This window comes from Schistocerca gregaria, chromosome 2 (genome assembly GCF_023897955.1).
Source record: "Schistocerca gregaria isolate iqSchGreg1 chromosome 2, iqSchGreg1.2, whole genome shotgun sequence".
Classification (NCBI taxonomy): domain Eukaryota; kingdom Metazoa; phylum Arthropoda; class Insecta; order Orthoptera; family Acrididae; genus Schistocerca; species Schistocerca gregaria.
Genome location: NC_064921.1, coordinates 506,272,795 through 506,294,302, shown reverse-complemented (window position 1 = coordinate 506,294,302; position 21,508 = coordinate 506,272,795). Strand labels below are relative to the sequence as shown.

At 37.6% G+C, this 21,508-nt stretch overlaps 1 protein-coding gene across 1 annotated transcript in view; it reads left to right on the top strand.

The window, feature by feature from the left end:
• LOC126328907 (cytoplasmic dynein 2 heavy chain 1) overlaps positions 1–21,508 on the top strand; it is a 906,666-nt gene that overhangs the window by 478,801 nt on the left and 406,357 nt on the right. Inside the window, exons 34-37 of the mRNA XM_049996078.1 lie at positions 5,269–5,492; positions 16,770–17,103; positions 18,744–18,851; positions 20,834–20,990. Coding sequence (XP_049852035.1) covers positions 5,269–5,492; positions 16,770–17,103; positions 18,744–18,851; positions 20,834–20,990 — 823 coding nt within the window. The remainder of the gene's footprint in view (positions 1–5,268; positions 5,493–16,769; positions 17,104–18,743; positions 18,852–20,833; positions 20,991–21,508) is intronic.

Sequence of the window (21,508 nt, the reverse complement as noted above, 5' to 3'; positions counted from 1 at the left end):
GTTTCTTTTGTTGCGTTACAAACCGCACTGCAAGCTCTACTTATGAGCCACACTTTATCAATGGACTCAGCCACGTGCAACACATGGCCTCAAGACCACCCTGACTGCTGGTGCAGCATCTTATGTCCCACATTACTCCCGCCAATATAATTAAGCCTATACCATCAAACTGATCACGTTACCTGTGTCAATTCCTATATTTTTGCTTGTCATCTCCAGTACTTTTCCGGTGCCACATGAACTTACATCTCTAACTACAAACCCCTCCCCACTCCCCAAACTCCTTTTCTATGCTTAACTGCCCTCAAACCTGCTACCCACAGTAATATACATATATTTATTAATGATTAGTTATTCTCTACTTTGACTTTTGTGACTTATCACCAATTTTAGTCAGCTTTCACCTTCCACTATCGTTGTCTTCCTCAGATTTCATCTCTTTTTTTCCTCTGTGCATGCATTTCGTACTTTTCACACATATTTGGGTGTATTTTTCTGTAATTTTTCAGACGTAATTCTACTTTGTTACGTATTTTTTCACATTTTTGCACCACCATGGATCCTTGCTCGTTCCATCTGCATCAATACAGAAAAGTTTCCTTATCCCTAGCCAGATCCCAGTCCCACATACTGTTCCTGCATTGTTGCTTGGCTCATGAAATCCCCCCTAATGGCCTTACCATCAAATTACCCATTTCTGGTTGCCACCCCTCCTTCCACAATGACCTCCACCTATTCAGATTCCACCAATCCTTAGCCCTCACCAACATAGTCCTGCAAAACCATATCAACCAAGCCCAATCCTCCTTGCAGTGCCTTCTCTCCATCCGCAAAATTCTCCTGCTATGTAATCCCAAATTCCTGAGTGTAGTTTCAGCTCTCTGAGACTGCAGTCGTGTGTGGAAGTTGCCCCTGTGTGAGTGTGTGTGCGCGCGTGTGTGTATGTGTATCTACTGCTGACAAAGGCCTTAATGGCCAAAAGCTATGATTGTGTGAATCTTTTTATTGTGCCTATCGCGACTCAGCATCTCATCTCCGCTCTATGGTGAGTAGCAACTTTCCTTCTCTCCTATTGTTACATTCCATCCTGGATTTTCTATGGTCTAAACCACTTAATTTATATGAAAGTGATAATATTCAGTTACCTATCATTGTTCTCTTATTTTTAGTCATAACACTACACAGTGACTCTTAAACAAAGTTACTGCTGTACCAGAAATGTCATCTGATCATAGATGCTTAGTGCTATCCATGTGAAGCTGGGGAGGTTTGTTATGAGAGCCTCAGCCCACACGAATACGTGTTTCCGGCTGCATAAGAGCCATACTATCACAATTCCCTGGACCTCTCCCGATGATACCCGTGAGTCTGATGAACACTCACCATCAGAGACAGCGCACTGGGTTCTGTTACTTAAGAAGTATTCAAGCTGCACACATCTGGAAATCTAATCCATATGCTCAGATCTTCATTAACAGCCTGCACTGGGGCACAGTGTCAAACACTTTCCACAAATCTAAGAACATGGACCTGTCTCTTGTCCTCCATCCATGATTCACAGCATATCTTATGAAAAAAAGGGTAATAGGAGTTTTACACAACTGATGCTTTCTAAATCCAAACTAATTTGTGGACAGGAACTTTTCTATATTGAGGAAATTTATTATATTCAAACTCAGAGTATGTTCAAGATTTCTGTAGCAAACCAATGTTAAGGATATTGGTCTGAAATTTTGTGGGTCCATTCATTTAATCTTCATATATACAGAAACTGTGCACTTTTTTCCAGTCACGTCGAACTCTGTGCTGAGAGAGAGATTCACGATAAATGCTAGATGAGCTAGGGGCCAGTGCCATAGAGTATTCTCTGTATAACTGAGTTGGGATTCCATTTGAACCTGATGTCTTATTAGTTTTGAACTATACCTGGGATGCTATTGCTATGTCCTCCGTATGGGAGTCTGTGCAACAATCAGCGATGATATGTTTGTCAGCCTTCACGCATGAATGATTTCTTAGATGCATAATTTAAAACTTCAGCTTCTATTGCCATACCAGATTGATGAATGAATCGCTGAACAGAAGTCTTCAGCTTTCATAGCAGTTTTATGCCAGGCAAGAATTTTCTTGCTTTCTCAGCAAGTTGGTTTTTTTTTTTTTTTTTTTTCCAAAGGTATGATGGTGAAAATTGTTGTATGCTTCACATATCAGTCTTTCTATAGATCCATGAATTTCTACATCTACATCCATACAAAAGCAAAACGAGGATAATGGAATGTAGTCCAATTAAATCGGGTGATGCTGAGGGAATTAGATTAGGAAATGAGACACTTAAAGTAGTAAAGGAGTTTTGCTATTTAGGAAGTAAAATAACTGATGATGGTCGAAGTAGAGAGGACATAAAATGTAGACTGGCAATGGCAAGGAAAGCGTTTCTGAAGAAGAGAAATTTGTTAACATCGAATATAGATTTAAGTGTCAGGAAGTCATTTCTGAAAATATTTGTTTGGAGTGTAGCCATGTATGGAAGTGAAACATGGACGATAACTAGTTTGGACAAGAAGAGAATAGAAGCTTTCGAAATGTGGTGCTACAGAAGAATACTGAAGATAAGATGGATAGATCACGTAACTAATGAGGAGGTATTGAATAGGATTGGGGAGAAGAGAAGTTTGTGGCACAACTTGACTAGAAGAAGGGATCGGTTGGTAGGACATGTTTTGAGGCGTCAGGGGATCGCAAATTTAGCGTTGGAGGGCAATGTGGAGGGTAAAAATCGTAGTGGGAGACCGAGAGATGAGTACACTAAGCAGTTTCAGAAGGATGTAGGTTGCAGTAGGTACTGGGAGATGAAGAAGCTTGCACAGGATAGAGTAGCATGGAGAGCTGCATCAAACCAGTCTCAGGACTGAAGACCACAACAACAACAACATCCATACTCCGCTAGCCACCTGATGGCATGTGGTGGAGGGTACTTTGAGTACCTTTGAACTGTAACCTGTTTACAGTTGTGCGTTCTTTTTTGAATCAAGAGCACAACAGTCTCTGCTTCCTCAGCATTTTTCAGTTTTTTTAAATTAAACCATGGTTAGTTTTTTCTTCCTTAATCCATTTATTAGGTACATACTTCTCCATATTGTGATTAACAATCAGTTTAAATTTTGCCCATAATTTCTGTGCATCCATCATATTGGAACAAAATCATGTCTGTTCATTGTATAAGTAGGATACTAACAACAGCTTATCTGCTCTTTCTAGCAAAAATGCTCTCTTAGTCTTCTTCATGGTTTTGTTAGCTGCAGTAACTATTGTTCTCTATGATGACATGATCACTAATCCCTTCTCTGTACTGGCACTGTCTAAAATATTTCGTTGTGTTTGGTCTGTCAAACTAGCTGCTTCAGACAGTTTTCAGAAAATATGTTTGAAATTACTTTGCAAGACTATATGTTTACCATCTGCAATGAATCCATAGACGTCCAAATCTATACTCAATAGATTATAATTACCTCCAATTGGTATACCATGATCCAGGTATTTATATGCTACTGAATGTAGTCTTAGATTGAATAATCCTAAAAATGCCACAGCAGAATCAAGCAGCTGGTAAAAATATCCAAGAATTAATGTGAGTTCACGTAGGCCTGTTACTCACATCTACATACCATCACTGTCAGATTCATTTTTAGCCTCGATAGACACAAAATTTTTGCCAACTGCAATGAACACTCCCCCTTCTATGGTGTCTAATCTGTCATTTTTATGTATGTTTCTTGCCTTGCTAATATATTGAAGTTTTCTACTTCAGATTTCATCCGAGCTCTCGGGTCCAAGAATAATTAGAGCATGAGAACTTTCCTGGAGGTGATTCAGGAACTTTTTTATGAATATTTTGGCAATTTACTGTTAAAATTTTGACTGTCATAATGTCTTTATAGATCGTCTAATTTTGCCCTTTGTGTATAAAGTGGCGAGCATTTTACTATCGTGAGGAGTTCTACAATTCTCCACCCCATAATGCAGATTGAGAAATTTGCAGTCAAGACTGTATGAGAGTTGACAAAGCCTTTGTTTCAGCCCCACCACTTGGCTTCAAAACAAAGGACCCTGATAAACTCTGGAGACAATGCTGCATCCTGTGAATGAGGCCAAGCAGTCTTCACCACTTCTGCCAGCTGCCTGTATCAACTAAGAGTGGCCTCAGAACCCAAGTGACTTGTGTGATTCATGCCAACATGAGCTACAATTTGCAGATGTTTGCACCTGACACTCTTATCAGCTGCAGGCAAGACCTCCTCTACATTGCAAATTAGGCCTCCCATCACACATACCAAGCACACATTGGACTTCTTTCCAGTCCTGTACATTATTTTCTGAATGTGCCCCATAATATGCCTAAAATTTGCACTCCTAATAAGTAACAAACCCATGTCCCTATGTGCCTGCTTAAATCCTGCTGATGGAGTGGCCAATTGCCCAATCACAGGTTGAATGGGTGAGGCCAGATAATCAGCCTCCACATTGACTCTCAGCCTTGAACAGTGTGAATTCATTACAACCAACCACTCTGCAATGATGACAGATCCCCACACTGCATACACTGCAAGGTGCATCAGCAGCAGAGCTCTTGGGTGAAACAAGGAACGCGTGAGGTTAGCACAGCCATACACCATATTCTCTGCTGCTGCTACACCCCAAGGCAAGAGCATGCAATAGGGAGAACACATTTAAAGAATCTTCAGCTGTTTGTAAATTGCAGCCAGCTTCTCCTGCTTCTGCACACGACATTCACACATCTTATCCACCCTAGTAGTACTAACTTAAAAATTAGAAAACTTGAATATGTAACCTGCTACTATCCTGATGTCTCACAACTGAAGACAGCGGACCTGCACACTTACAGTTACTAAAGCTTCAGGCAGTACCTTTTAAATACAAGAACACACAAGAAATTTAGGAATGAGCCTAAGAGAGCACACAGAAAAGACTAAATATATAACTTGTTACTCTCCTTGTGTGTCACCAGTGGTGATTGGAGCCCTACTGATCTGAACCAGTGATTTGACTGAATTGAGTTTGTTTGAAAGTTTAGCTGATTATTGCTCTATGTAGGTGCTTGTCTGGTGTTCAGTATCTCTTCCGTTTGGTGAGTAGCTCTCGATTCACATATACAGATATGTCTGCATGCGTTCTCTTAATCTGGATTTTTCAGTGAATCTATGTAACTTCTATTACTTATTATGTAATGGGTAGCATGTTCCATTTCAGGTGACCCTTAATCCCCACTGTGGGATTTTTGTCACACTCAATCCTGCAGGCAAAGGTTACGGTGGTAGGCAGCATTTGCCTGATAATCTGAAGCAGCTGTTCCGGCCTGTGGTTATGTCACGTCCCGACAATGAACTAATAGCAGAAGTATTTCTTCAGTGTGAAGGCTTTCAATATTCCCAGAGTCTTGGACACAAACTTGTTGAAGTTTTCAATCTTGCAAGGTAAGGAAAGTGGAAAAATTCTCTTTCTTTAGCCAGTATATTATTTAATAGCTCTATAGTACACCATTAGCAATACGATGCCAAATGATAGGCTCTTCAGGAACCAGGATCAGTGAACGCGTCTTTCTGTAGGCTGTCTGTCATCAGTGCTGCAGTAATTCTATCATAGGGTTCTACAACTAACAGACATAATAAAAGAGTGTCCTTCTCTACAAATCCAAGCTAACTGGCTTTATATAAGGTTGAATTTAGAAGCCAATAGAACACAGAGGACTATACAAATCATGTCCCACGTGTGATATATTATGTTGATGATATAGCTACACTAGTTCCTAGATCCCGTCATTGGCAACAACTCCCTCTCAGTGGGTGATGGTAGTTGGCCTGTGACTAGGGACAGACAGGCAACACTTTGGAGATTTAGTGAACACAAACCACAAATTCTTCAAACATTTCACATTGCGGAGGAGAAGATGTAGTTTATAATGAAAGAAAGTCACAAAAGATCTCATCAGAATTCCTCGACCTCTTAGTATTTCTTACTAAATAAACCACAAAGTCTTGCAGCATTTCAGAGTCTGAATGAGAGTATGAGATTTATAATGAAAGGAAGTAATAAATATTATGTAACTTGAAGGTGCAGTGGAGGAAAAAGGAAGGGAAGAAACTGATGATGGGTCAGAACTTTATGCAGAATCGACAGCGACAAGTGAAAATGTCGGCTGGACTTGGACTTGAACCTCAGATCTCCTGGTTACTAGGCAGTTGCATTAACCGCTGCGCCATCTGGACACAGTATTTATTGCAAATGGATGGATTATATTGACATGCTCCCTGGCTGATCTACATTCCCACCTAGTGTCACCTATCTACAGTCCCCATCCGTGTTATCCATGTTCACTAATTTTTAGATTCCATCCAAGGTCGAATATTATTGTGCATCTGCACTGAAGGTTGTGGATTCATTGTCCATCAAGGTGAATCAATTATATGAATGCATGGAGTCTATTCTTTCAGACATGTCCAAAAGAACAGACACCTTAAATTCATATACATGAAGTTGTAAATGAGCTCATGAGAATTCCTGGACACCATTGTGTTGCTTCCTACACAAATCACAAGGGCTTGCAGAATTACAAATCATGAAAATGCATTGCAATATGTGTTGAGATCCCATTGCACTGATTACAATGTAATGTACCATGACAGAACAGCAGATCTCTTTAGTTTAGCTGTAGAGATTGCTGACACCATTGGTATAAATATTTACAAACCTCTGCAAGCCAGATGACCAAATCCACGGACAAGATCCTTCAGCCATCTAGTTGTGTATGTTAGTAATTTCAACAGCCATAGTCATTTCTGGGGATATCAGGAAGAAGACAGCAGTGGAGCCATTCTAAATAAATTGATAGATATATACAACCTATAATTCGCATACGACCTTAAAGATCCAGTAACCTTCTGATCTGACATATGGAAATAAGACTATTCTCCTGATTAGGCAAGTCAAAATTAATTATTACACTGAATTTCAGTTAGCCCACTTCATCTTTATGGAATTTTCAGTTGGTGAATGAGGAACTGTTTCGTAAAGGTCTCGATAATACCTGGTGTCTCAAAATGAATATTGGGGTTTTAAGGTTTTGTAGCATTTATTACACTCAGCTTATGATAATAAATGATACATCAAATGAAAAATTAACCTAAACAGTTTTTTTCACAAGTTTAATGTGAGCACCATTTGTCGCACTGCACACATCAAGTTAATAGTGAGTTCTTCCCAAATCACGTTCAGAGTGTCTGAGTAATTGTTGCAACAGGTACCTCAGTCCTGTCTCTTAAGTTGGGTAGATCAGTTGGTAGCGAAAGCATATACATGTGATCCTTTATGAACTCTCAAATGTAAAAATTGTATGGCATCAGATTGTATGAAAGTGAAGGCCTTGCAAAACATGCTCAGTCATCCTGGCACAAAAACAAAAAGAAACATTCAGTTTAGCAGAGTTTTGTTCAAATGTACCATTTTATGGGGATTTGCTGATCATCAGATGTGCATGTTCCATATGTTCACCTTCGCACTTAGGTGAAACATTGATTCATCACTGAAGATCACATAATCCAGAAAATGTTCATTGTCATGCAGCAACTTTTCATTTGCAGAGGTGAAATTTAAATTGTAGTCTATAGGTTTTAGAGCTTGTAACAACTGCTTGAGATAGGGATGTAGTTGTAAGTGTCCCCTTAAAAGTCTCCACACAGATGTCACTGGAATTGCTAATTCATGACTAGCCTTCCAGACTGATTTCTTGGGGATATGCATGAAAGACTGTATCACTTGTTGAACACCTTTTTCTGTCATTCTTGATCTACCCATACTCTTCCCTTTGTAAAGACAGGTGGTGTCTTCAAACAGATGTTTCTATCTATGGATGTTGTCATCACTTGGAGGATTACAACGGAACTTAGTACAGAATGCATATTGCACCATAACAACATATCTAGTCCTTGCTAACAGTAGAACACAAAAACCTTTCTCTTCACTAGTTGGCATTTTTGCTAGTAGTGCTTTCTAATGGAAGACACAAGAGACAGTGCATGAGCGTGTGCACTGGTATACAAACAGATATGTTTGAGTAGCTCTTTCATTTGATATTATAAATGCTACAAAACCATAAAGCCCTGATATTCATTTTGAAATACCCAGTACTTTTCAGTGGATTTCCCTAGTTCTATCTAATTATGAACAATATGTGGGTGCAATTAAAGTTAATGCCAGTAAATGCATTCCATGTGGGTTCCAGAAGGAGTACATCCTCAGATGGTCTCAAGAATGCAATGATTTATTTGCTGAATGTGAAGAATCTCACAATGACACAATAGTTGATAACCTATTCGGAACTCCCAATGAGGACACAAAAGACAAATGGCATAAAACAATGTCAGGGCTCAACTTCACACATTCTAGGTGGAAAGCCTGGAACCTAATAAAAAAAAGTTGGTACAGATCCAAAGTCATCAAACACAGTTACACATCTGAATGCTAACTCTGTTCCATCCAGACTCATAAAGATTACAGAAACTAAAATAGACAAGGCACACGCATGAACTGTAATAAATGAATTGTACATAAAGAGATTACATCTAAAATGACATACAGACTATTCAAGTGTCCTCTGCATTGAGAAACTTGACATAGCCTTGGATATATTAAAAGTAAATGAAGCTGTTGGCTTTGATGGTGTATATCTACAGTTTCTTAAAGCAATTAGAAATTGTAGCTCATTGAATTGTTCTGTGATATTTTGAGAAGTGGAAAGTTACCAAAGCTTTCAAACAGACTAATGTAATTGCCATCCTGAAACCAGACAAATACAGAGCCAATGCTTCTCACTACCGAATATTGCTATTCAGTGTGGCATGGAAACCAACTAGAAAGGTTTATTCTAGATAGCATTCAAGAATCCATTGATCAAATCATCCCTGTTGAACAAGGCAGCTTTAGGAAACATTGGAGCTGCTGTGCTCAGCTCTTAACATTGAGAACTGTAATAGAACCTGGATTTCAGTGCAGTAAAAAACGTGCTGCAGTTTTTTAGATCTAATGGCAGCTTATGACACTGTGAGGAGGTATGGAGGAAGGCATTGATGAGAAAGTCTATTGAAGTCATCCCATGTGAAAAGATGGTGTTTCTAGTGAACAACATGTTCTTTGACAGGTGTTTAAGTGATCCTCAATAGTCAAGTCAGCAAGCGGAGGACTCTAAATAATGTCCTACCTCAGGGATCTGATCTGGTCCCCTTTCTGTTTAACTTGAATATGCGTGAGGTGCCATACACTGAATCCATGAAAATCCAGCATGAATTCATCCTAGCATTAGTCTTCCAGGGTAAATATATTTTACACTGTGAGAATGTGCTGACCTGTGAAGTGACGAAATGTAGTGATTACTTCTATAAATGGAGACTTAAGTCTACTGTAGATAAACTTGAGGTTACAGCATTCCATCTAAATAATTAAAAAAAGCCCAAAGGAAGCTACATGTGACTTTTGCTGGAATCGAATAACTAAATAATTACAATCAAGTATATCTGAGAATCACTCTGGTTCGGTCCTTCTCACTTAAACAGCAGTGAATTACTTAGCTCAAGAAAGAATCTGCTTTTACGAGAAGCAGTTGGGGTGCAGATGCCACAACTCTGTGATATGCTGCTCTCACTCTTATGTATTCTGCTAGTGAATTTTGTGCTCCTTTATTGGAAAGCAGTGCCCACACAACGAAGACTGATATGTAGCTTAATGAATCCATGAGGCATTATCACTAGTGCTGTTAGATCTACTTTCTATCAGTGGTTGCCTGATCTAACTGTTACTGATCTGCAAGAGCGTAAGGAGGAAAGCAGCTACAATAAACATATTCAAGAAGATCACTTCTCGTAAGAACTTTCCCTTCTGTGATGCCCCCCAAGATTGACTGACAACTCATTTGAAGCCACAGAAACCACCCTGGGTTGATGCAGAAATTACGAGGGTTGAAACTTTAATAGTAGCAACTATTTATTTACAGCTTGCACAAAACAGATATGTGTTTCAAAGTTTTACTGATCTTCAAAGTAGTCACCAGCATTGTGTATAACTCATTGCCAGTGACATGGAAGTCGTAGGATACACTTAGCAGTGCCAGTTGTGTCGATAGTTCGAGCGGCACAGTATATTGCCCAACGAATATGTACCAGTTCTGAAGCGAATGCCGTGAAGTGTTTCCTTAAGTTTAGAAATTGAGATGAACTCACAAGGGCTTAAGTCAGGGGAGTGCAGTAGGTGATATAGCACTTAGCAGCCCCATCAGTCAAACAAATTAGTAACATCTTGTACTATACGTGCTAGAGCACTGTATTGCAAAATGATGGTCAGGTCCTGCAGGAATTGTCATCACTTCTGTCTCCATGCTGTTCATTTTTGGAACAAAACCTATGACCAGCTTAGAGACAGAAGTGATGACATTTTCTGCAGGACCTGACCATCATTTTGCAGGACAATGTTACTGTGCAACCTCTTACTGATTTGTTTGACTGATGGGGCTGTTAAGTGCTATACCACTTACTGCACTCCCCTGACTTAAGCCCTCGTGAGTTCAACTCAATTTGTAAACTAAAGGAAACACTTCAAGACATTCGCTTCAGAACTACTACAAATTTGTCGGGCAATAGACTGTGCCACTCCAACTGTCAACATAACTGGCACTGCTAAGAGTATCCTATGACTTACACATCGCTGGCAATGTGCTATACACAATGCTGGTGACTACTTTGGAGATCAGTAAAACTTTGAAACATCTCTCTATTTTGTACGAGCTGTAAATAAATAGTTACCACTATTAAAGTTCCAACCCTCGTATCAATTCTTTTTATGTGTGAACAACGCTGCAATTACCAGCCACCCAACAGTGCTCGCCTGTTTTAAGATCCATATCAAACCTTGTTGGAGCTGAACTGCACTGGGATGAGTCAAGAAAAGTGTGGTTACACCTTGAACAGGTATGGTTTCCATTCATCTGCTGACTTGACTGCAGAGCAAACAATAGAGCACATAAAATTAAGCATTTGACAATAATCTCAGGACTCTACCCCAAGTGATTGTTTGTGCTCTGGACAGTCTTTCAAGGATCACTACAGTTGTTCTATCACAATTTGAATAATTAAATAATTTTCATTATGTTATGCACTACTGAAGGTGCCTATCATGAATAGGTAAAACATGTTTGGTACACACAAATAAAACATTCAGTTGCAAAAGATTTTTTTCTTATCTGTATGATAGCACAGCATGTGCTTATGTTCCCTGCATGTACTGATGACTGTGCTTGTGCACAGTGATGGGCAAAATGTTTCAGTGTGCTCAGCAAATTACAGAATGTGCCATTTAGCATTGCACATAGTGATTAGACAGTTTCGAGTCATGCCTCCCAACGAATTTCTGCTGCTTTATGAGAATTAGCCATGGAGAATGTTGGTGAGCTTTAGGTTATCTGAAAATGTATGTTTACAACAAAACCAACTATGGATAACACATATACCTGAAAAACAGCTGTTGTAGCTTTTACTAACACTGTTGTTATTTAGTTCTGGAGAATAAGTGCATCAATATTAAGACAAGTGTATTTTTTTACATATACGGAATGCCCCTCTTTCATCTATAATATCTGTACTGTACTTCCCACTTCTTTTGTGTTTTGGTACACTGTATTTCTCCTGAATAGCCTGTACTTATTTATGATTATTCAGCAATAAATAATAAAATAAGATGAAAAAAGTGTTACAGTAGTTAGTCAAGAAAGCTATAAACTTATGTTAGTGAGCTCACTTCTTTTGTTGTCTATTTGAGTCACATATAATCTATGAATCACTATGTATAAATTAGAGAGTTATTACTGTGAGAAACTGCTTTACTTAACTCTGGGCTTTGAAAATGTTTAATATATTAAAGGAAGTTCAGCTAAAATTTGTTTGCCATGAGTAAGAAGTGTATGACATACCATAGGACTGTTAGTTCCAGCATGTAGTCTGAAGGTTGTTACAGTTTCTTTCAGGTGGGTGACTGTAATGGTATGGGAAGTGGGGAAATAAACAAGGCCATTGGTTTTGTAGGGTTTGCTATAAAGATATAGAGACAGTGGAAGGAGGAGAAGATTGCTGTCCTTCAGGCAGAACTAGATAAGACAAAACAAGATCTGGAAAGGTTAAGGGGAGAGAAAGGAAAAGAGAGGTTGGAAGTGAAAATGGGTTATAGAAGAAATAGGAATAGGACTTTGTAAGACAGTTTTGTTGTCAATGTGGAAAACAGATTTGATCTGTTGTCACAATTGGAAACTGGTGAGCCACAAGTAGGTGTAGGAGTAGACAGGACACAGCAAACTTTCAAAAAATGTTTGAATGTTTGAGAAGTCAGAAAAAGATGTGAAGAAGAAGAAAATTTTGTTGTTAGGTAGTTCATATGGTAGAGCTGTTGGCCAACTGTTACAGGATGAACTATGGTCAGGTTACCAGGTCACAAGTTTTTTTAAACCTAGTGCAAGTCTGGGTCATGTTCACTTCGCAAAGATGTCACAAAGGAAGACACTGTGATAATAGTGGATGGAGCAGGCAACAGCATAGACAGAGACCTGAATTGTTCATTTGATGGTGATCTGCTAATAGTAGCTTCAGCAACAAGACATACTGGTGTTGGGGATGTGTCTGCTCTGAGGCAACATGACTGACCTCATTTAAACTGTTGTTTTAGGAGAGTTGATTTAGAGGTGGAATCACTTCTTGGATCAGGTATGGGGTCTCATATAGCTGTAGTTCCTGTTGACTCTCTCAATAGGTAGGGCTATATTAGCCATGGCCTTCACCTCAATAGGAAAGGGAAGGGAAAGTTGCCTGGGCTAATAGCAAATACTTTTAAGGGGGGTCACTATCACATGTGGTAAGGTACCAGTGGTTGCAAGTGACAGAACAGCAGTGTTCTTTAGGCTGGGAAGGATAGAAACAAAATATGTTCAGAGACAGGATGAAAATGACTTTCACATTGATGAAACAGGTGTCCAGAAAGGAAATTTTGATGTACACAATCCATGCAAAGAGCTTCTGATTGAGACTGGAGATGTTCAGAAATTGACAGAAAAATTAGGTCCATCCAATTGTAATTCAGACAGTGCACAAAATCAGTTATCTTTATTGCATCAAAATATCCAAGGACAAGCCTCTCTGAAAATCATGTGGCCACTGGTTAGAATTGTTAAATGATACAGGAATTAAGTTATCCTCTAACTTATGTGGAAAAAATATGAAGAAAGGATGAGTTTCCACATTTGACAGAAACTGTTTTAATTTCAAGAATTTATTTTGATAAATTTTGCTCAGAGCAGCAAGAGCAACTTGTGCAACAGATGTATATTCCACAATAAGTCCTTTATAATAGTATGTATATCCAGAGTACCTTAGGAAACTTTAACCTCTTCATAAAAAGCCTGGAAGATCTGTTGCCCCATCTCACAGTGAAAAAGGAAATTTTGGTTGCTGGTGATTTTAATGTGGATTTATTTAAAAGTTCTGTCAGTGCACAATTATTGCTATCACTAACACTACATGCAATTTAATTCATGCTGTGAACATTGCAACTAAGGTATGTAAATGCTCTGAGACTGCTGTTGATAATATCTTTGCAGACAAATCTAGGGAAAAAAGTCATATCACAAGACCATTACTAAATGGGGTATCTAATAATGACATTCAGCATATTATGTTAAATATTGAAATTTGTCAGGATGTAAAACCTATTAAATCTGAGTGCAAGAGGATAATATGTCAGTCAGAAATTGAGAATTTTAGGAGACCGCTCAGAGACATAAACTGAATAGATGTTTACAACACTTCTAACTCAAATGGAAAATATAGAGCATTCATTAATAAAGTTATTTTCTCATTTGAAAATTGTGTCACCCTTAAGGTAACTCAGATCAGAGGTCAAAAAACAAACCATGGATTACACAAGGAATCAAGATATCATGTGAGAGGAAAAGGAAACTATATTTATTATCTAGGAACAGCTGTGATGTTAGCATTGTAATGCATTACAAAGAATACTACATAATATTGAAGTAAGTAATCCAGAAATCTCATCACTTTTATTGTGATAAAAAGATAATTACATCAGGCAACAAAATAAAAACTATATGGGATATAGTGAAGACAGAGACAGGAGCAGCCAGAAAGGAAGAGGAACAGATAGCTTTAAAAATAAATGAGACTTTGGTAACAAGTGCTTGTGGTGTTGCAAATCTCTTAAACAAGTTCTGTCTTTCTGTTACTGACAGCTTGTGATTATCGGGTTCAATAAACAGTGCAATGGAATATTTAAGACCAATCCAGTCTCTACAAATAACTTAAGTAAAATGGAATTGACATTCACTTCTCCCAAAAAAAGTAGTATCAATCACAAAATCCTTAAAATCAAAGTATTCTAGTGGTCATGATAACATATCAACCAAGTTAATCAAAGAGTGTTCATGTGAGTTGAGTTCTACCTTAAGTTATTTGTGTAATCAATCTCTTTTCAGTGGAACAGAGTGGCTAAAATATGCCCTTTATGAGAAGGAGGTAAAGAGATACTGTCAAACTAAAGACCAGTATCGCTTTTGTTGGCTTCTCCAAAAAATTTGAAAAGGTTGTGTTCAAGCATTTTGTTGAGTATCTGACTGCAAAAAATATATTATTAAAGTCACAATTTTCATCCCCAAGGATTCTGTTATGTAGAAGGCTATTTACATGTACAGTGAGAATGTATTTAACACAGTAGGTAACAAATTAGAGGTTACTGGAATTTTCTGTGACCTGTCAAAACATCTGACTGTGTGAATCACAGTAGTCTTGTAAGTAAATTACAATATTATGGTGTCACTACCAGTGCTGAAAAATGGTTTCAGTCTTGTTTTATTAACAGGAGACAATGAGTGTCATTATGAAATGCCTGTGGGATAAGCAATCAGTCTTCATCTGATTGGAAATTAATTACAGGTTGTGTTCCTCAAGGTTGCTTCTTGGATCCATTGCTTTTCCTGTGGACATTAGTGACCTCTTGTATGTTGCAATACCGGATGCTAAGTTTTTGCAGATGATACTAACATTGAAATAAATAGCAAATCAAGTACAGTTTCAGAAATGGCTGCTAATCAAATTTTTACTGACATTAATAAAAGGTTTAATACTAATTCACTGTCATTAAACTTTGAAAAGATCCTCTGTGTTCAGTTCAGAACCTGTAAGAGATTTCCTTCCAGTATATGTATAACATATGAAGACATGCACGTAGAGGGGGTTGACAGCGTTAAATTTCTGGAATTATGGCCTGATAATGAATTTATTTTAGAAAGGCATTCCACAGAATTGCTGAAGTTCCTAAACAAGTCTGAATTTGCAATGTAAATAATGTCAGATTTAGGTGACATAAATATAAAAAAGTTTGCATACTTTGCTTTCTTTCATTCTATTATGTTATACAACTGAGCAAAAGTTATTAGAATACAAAAGCATAAAATAAGACTCATTTGCGATGCAATTCAACAACAGCACGTAGATACTTGTTCAGGATACTGGTATTCTTACCACTGCTTCTCAGTATATTTATTCCTTTATGAAATTTGTTGCAAATAATATGGCTCTATTTCCAACCTACATCTCAATAATTAATATTGATATCAGGAATAAGGGCAATCTACCAAATACCTAACATTGATTGCATTGTTCCCAAAAGGGCCCTAATATTCAGGAATACATATTTTCAGTAAATTGCCAGCAATCATTAAAAACTTGGTTTCAGATAAGGCACAGTTTAAACAGGGTTTGAAAGGCTTTTTGGCAGACAACTCCTTCTATTCTATAGATGAACATCTTTAATAGGGACTGTTAGACCAGCTTAAGTAAAAGTGTCTGTTAGATTTTGGTTTTGACAGCACTTGGTCACAACAGTCAAGATTAGGTATTTTTATATGATAAATTTATTAAAAGTGCATAACTATGTTTCATTCTGACAGTGTATTAATTCTGTAAACATTAGCAATTCCAGTTTACTGTAATGTTTTCACATATGTTGACATTCTCCTGACAAATGATGCGGGAAGTGAGAATTATATTCAGATGTTCTATGCTTTTTATGTTATAGTTTCTGACTTGTTCCACACTCATGAGAATCATCTCATTTTTTGGGTCTATGGAATGAGAACTGAATCTAATCTAATCACTCATATAAAACTGTACAGTTTAAATTCTATGTATGGTACATATAAAAAATCCTTGATTTTCAATTAATGTCAGTTCTGTTGAGCACTTCCATAAAAAATTTGCCTTAAAAATGAATTAACATTGGAGTACCTACTATTTCAGTTATTATAAGGTGAACCTAGTGCAGCACTCTGTACAACTGTACCCTGAATCTGCACATTGAAACTCTACTTTCCTTCACTGTAAGACATGGGTCAATGTCAATACGACCATTGTACTGATAAGGTTTTACCAACAGATAATTATTTTGTTTCTGAGGAGGCTACTCTCCAAAAGTTGTATTCTTACTATGAAGTAACTCATGTTGAGCACCATACAATATTTTCTTCATTGACTATGCTGCAAAAGATTTTGTGGTCCTAATGAAGGCACAGGTGTAGTTGTTTATGCTATCACCATAGCATATAGGATTTTGTTCAAATAGCTTTGTGAGTCACACTGTGAAATTGTTTGTAGGAAACTACTGTCAAAGCAACAACACTATGACTGGGGCCTTCGAGCACTGAAGACTATACTTGGAGGATGTGGAGCTGCTATTCGAGCACATCAGAGAGAGAAAGGCACTTCAAATAACAGTTCTTTATCAGAATCTGATGAAAATCAGTTAGTTGTCTCAGTACTGCGTTTGAACACAGCATCAAAACTAACCTTTGCTGACTGTAAAAAATTTGATGCCTTAGTTCAAGACATGTTTCCTGGAACTGAATTTGTTGAATCAACTGGAAAAACGCTCAAAGAAGCCTTGAGAACAAGTTTCTCAGAGCTTGGATTACATTTTAATGAAAGACAGGTATGTATAATTTATAATGGAACAAAACATCAGTTAATATTGCTTTTTTTCTTTTTGTTTCTCCTATCCTGCTCTATTTGTCACTTGTTTAGTGCTCAGTGGTGCACAGTTTAGTTCTTCAATGTTTTACAGCCTATATTGTCATTTTTAATTTCCATTGACAAAGCGTCATCTGTTATGTACAAACTTGTTTCTCCCATCTAATTATCTGACTCAATCTTCTTCTATTTCCGTTACATGGGCAGTTCTTCTATTCGCCATGAAGCATGACGATAATAGAGGATGCCCAAAATTAATGTAACTTTATGGGAAAGTTAAATATTCTCAGAGCATTTCTCATGTTACTTCTCAATGAAAAATGTGAGCTTTTGATAGTATCCACCATAGCCTTTGTCAGAAAAGTAACTCATTCTTAAAGAAGTAATGGAAACAGACAAATGTAAATGCTGTAACAGCGCCCACAGCAACTAGAGAATCATGGTATCTAGTGCTTAATTCTATACATTGTAGAGTGCCTAGTCCATATCATGTAAGTTGTTGACTCAATCTAATTTTCACAGCCTCTAACCCTATGGCACATGATTTTAACTGCATTGGAAGGCTTTTGATAGTCACTTCTCTGGTGTTTTCAGTCATTCTGGAGGCTGCAAATGCATCCAGGACCAACACCAGTAAGAAGTGCCCACTGCAGTGGACTGTGTGCACTTGCAGTCTCAGGACTGATTGAAAAAGTCCAAGAAGTGATCGTTAACAGCTATCCTTTACAGTGGATGGTATATGCCATAGGGTTAATGATTGACTGCCAGTAGTTTCAAGCAAGAGATAGAATGCCTGTCTGCTCAAATAATTCTTTGCACTCATTTATAAGCCTGTGTTCAACAACACAAGATTATTTTAGATTTCTGTTCATGATGTGCTGCAGATATTCAGAATAGTGCTGGGAGATGGTTCAAATAGACTATCCCATATAACGATTGCCACATTAAAATGCAATATCATAAACACCTGCACCTCAGAAGCAAATGACTCTCCTTCACAGGATGCAACATCTCTTTGATTTTCTTAGCTGGCTGAAAGTCTGCCTTGATCCTACAGCTGTTAGAGATTCATCCAGTTTTACTTTCTGTTGCTCCACAAAGTGGGAGGAACACTATGGACTGATGTTGCTTTTTCCATTGGATGGATTTGGATGTGTCTTTTCCGGAGGAGCTAACTTGATTTCATGGGCTTGACAGCCATATTGTGTAAACACACTGTTTAAACGGTTTAATTTGCTGCTGAGATAGTTCTCATATGATATGCTACTAGCTCTATCTATCAGAGTGTTCATCATGGCTCTACTTTGGGTAAGATGCTGGAAACTGTGCCCATTGAAATATCACTCTATGTGGGCCAGTTTATCATACAACAAGTTTCCAAAACAATCATGTAACTTTCCCTCAACTAAAATCTCTGAAAAGGGTGGCTTTCCTTCTGTCATGTCTTGTCTTAAAAGTGTGTACATATCTATCATTTGCCAATTGCTTGAAATTTTGAAAAGTTTGGGATAAGCAAAATAGTGAAATTATTTTCACTTTGTGTATGCTCATGCAGTCTGTAACATATTAATGGTTGTCAGTTATTTGTTCTGTTATGTGCAGGAAAAGAAATGTGTGGAAGTATATGAGCAGCTGCAACAACGAATGGGTGTCGTGCTAATGGGACCATCAGGTTCAGGAAAGACAACAATTTGTCATCTCCTAAAGATGGTAAGTCAATCAGACTTGTCTCGAAAAAACCACTAATGTTGGTTTTTATATTTGGATGGTCATGTGAAGGGTACAGCGATGCAGTGTTGTGTCCCCCCCCCCCCCCTCCCCAAGTGGCCCTTAGCACACTTACATGAATACAGAACAAATACCAAATAATGAAATATTACTCATTCATAACAAAAAAGAACAATAATTCCCATACACCACTTGCCTTCATCTTCAGGTCACTGGCTGATAAAATTTGTGTAGAATATTTTACATGCATGATTGGCCACTTTTTAGCCACTTAATTGGCAGCATATGAGTGTTACATCTCTCCTCTCTATAGAGTATGAATCTTGAAGTTTATCTTATTTTATCAGGCAGTTGGAATGTAGATACAGAGTTGTACATATCTATCAGCATCTGAAGAAACAGCTTTCAGAATTGTTTAAGATCTCAAATTAGCTGATCAGTATGCTCATTCCACATTAATCGATTGATTACTCAGATGTTTCAGAACTTTGTTTATGGTTTTTCATTAGTTTTCTACTTATTACTCTCCATGTTTGACTTTTTGTTATGCCTATCTGTGTCTCAGCATCTCCTCTATATGGTGAGTGGTGACTACCCTTTTCACAATACTGTCATTATTACTTCCTGGGTTTTCCATTATTTGTTTGATGATATTATAAGATAACTTGTTTGTAAATTTGTTCCTTTTTTATTTGGAGCTGAAAATAAGATTTTTATATATTTAATTTGAACACTAAGAACATAGCTTCTTCCAACAATTCCAGGTATCCTAATTTTATCTGTACACACAGTCTACAAGTTTCTGGCTTTTAAATGTAGTAAAATGCATTTTATAACAACAAAAATAATCAATTATTGACTTAATTATTTAATTGGATAGTTAAAAAAATACTCACCAAGTGGTGGCAGAACACACACATAGAAGATGGTTGTAATTGGCAAGCTTTCGGAGCCAGTGGCTCCTTCTTCAGGCAGAAGGGTGTGAAGGTGAGGGAAGAGGGATGAAGGAAAAGGAGTGGAGAGGCCTAGGAATAGGGGTAGATTTCAGGAAAGTGACCCAGAACTGCAGGTCAGGGGAGGCCTACCATATGGAATGAGAAGGAAAGACTGATCGTTGGGGACTGCATTGGACAAGATTTGAAAACTTGATAGCTTAAAGGTGGAAGACAGGGTAATATTCAGACAGAGATTAGTGCTTAAACATCATGCATGAGTTAATAAGAGTGAAAATCTAAGCGCATGATGTTTAATCAGTAATCTCTGTGTCTACATATTAACTTGTCCTCCACCTTTAAGCTCTCAGGTCTTCAAATCTCACCTGATGCAGTCATCAACAATCGTCTTTCCTTCTCATTCTGTACGGTAAGTTACCCCTGACCTGTGATTCTGGGTGACTTTACAGAAATCTGTCCCTTTTCCTAGACTTCTCCAGTCCTTTTACTTTAGCCCTCTTCCTTCTCCTTCAAACTCTTCTGCTGGAAGAAGGAGCCACTGGCTCCAAAAGTTTGCCAATTGCAACCATCTATTATGCGAATCTTCTGTTGCCGCTTAGTGAGTAGATTTTTTATTTATCCAGTTAAATAAAGTGCATTTTTATATCTCTCACCAAACAAATTAATTGTTTTAATGTTCTGTTTTAACATAATAGTTTATGTTTGTGGATCATAGGTTTTATTCCTGGGTTCAATTTCAGTAACATATTATTCTGTGCTGTGCATTATTTGTGTTAGGTGGTCTGCTCATTTCACATGAATACAATTTATTGTCATTCTACACTCTTTAACTCAGTTTATTCAGTACCCATTGGCTATTGTTGTTCCCTTATAACTTCTCCACTTGAATTACATTATTTTTCATTTGTAAATTCATAGTACTCTCTTTCTACTCAAAAATGTGAACATTATGCCTTCTATTTGTCTGTATGCATGTAGTAAGGATTACTACGATTACTACATCTGTTCCAGGCTCTAGGGAAACTCAGTCAACCAATTAAGCAGTACACTATGAATCCAAAAGCTATGCCAAGGACTCAGTTTCTGGGCCAGATTGACATAGACACAAGACAGTGGAATGATGGTGTACTTACTTTAGCAGCACAACATGTATATTCTGAGATGTCAGGTAAAATTTTTCAAATATTTGTTTATGTAATGTGAAAGTTAATTGTGTTCTGAAATGTCATACAATGGATTCTAATCAATAGTCTATCAGAAGAAAGAATTGAAAAACAAAGCTTCTGTCAAATATAAGAAGGAAGATTGGAATTTAACATCTCATCAAACACTATTATGTAAAAAAATGTAGTTGACTAGGATGTTTTGTGGTATTTTTAGGACTTAGCACAGCATCCTAAAATGAACATATGATCCTTTTTTAGTTGTCTATCTGGTTATTATCTGCAGTTGAGATGTGGTTGGTGGGAGTTGTGACAACGATGCAACTAGATATTGTGTATCTAAATAGGCATCAAAACGGATGCTTCAGGTTATTTGTGCAGCCTCCGATTTTGTGTATGCTGGGTATTCTTAGCTTCATATCATTGATTACAGATGCTCTCGGTCTAAAGAAGCATGATGTATACAGTGTTCCATGTCACTGTGGAAAATGTTACTTTCTCCAAACATTTTGCACTGTTCAAA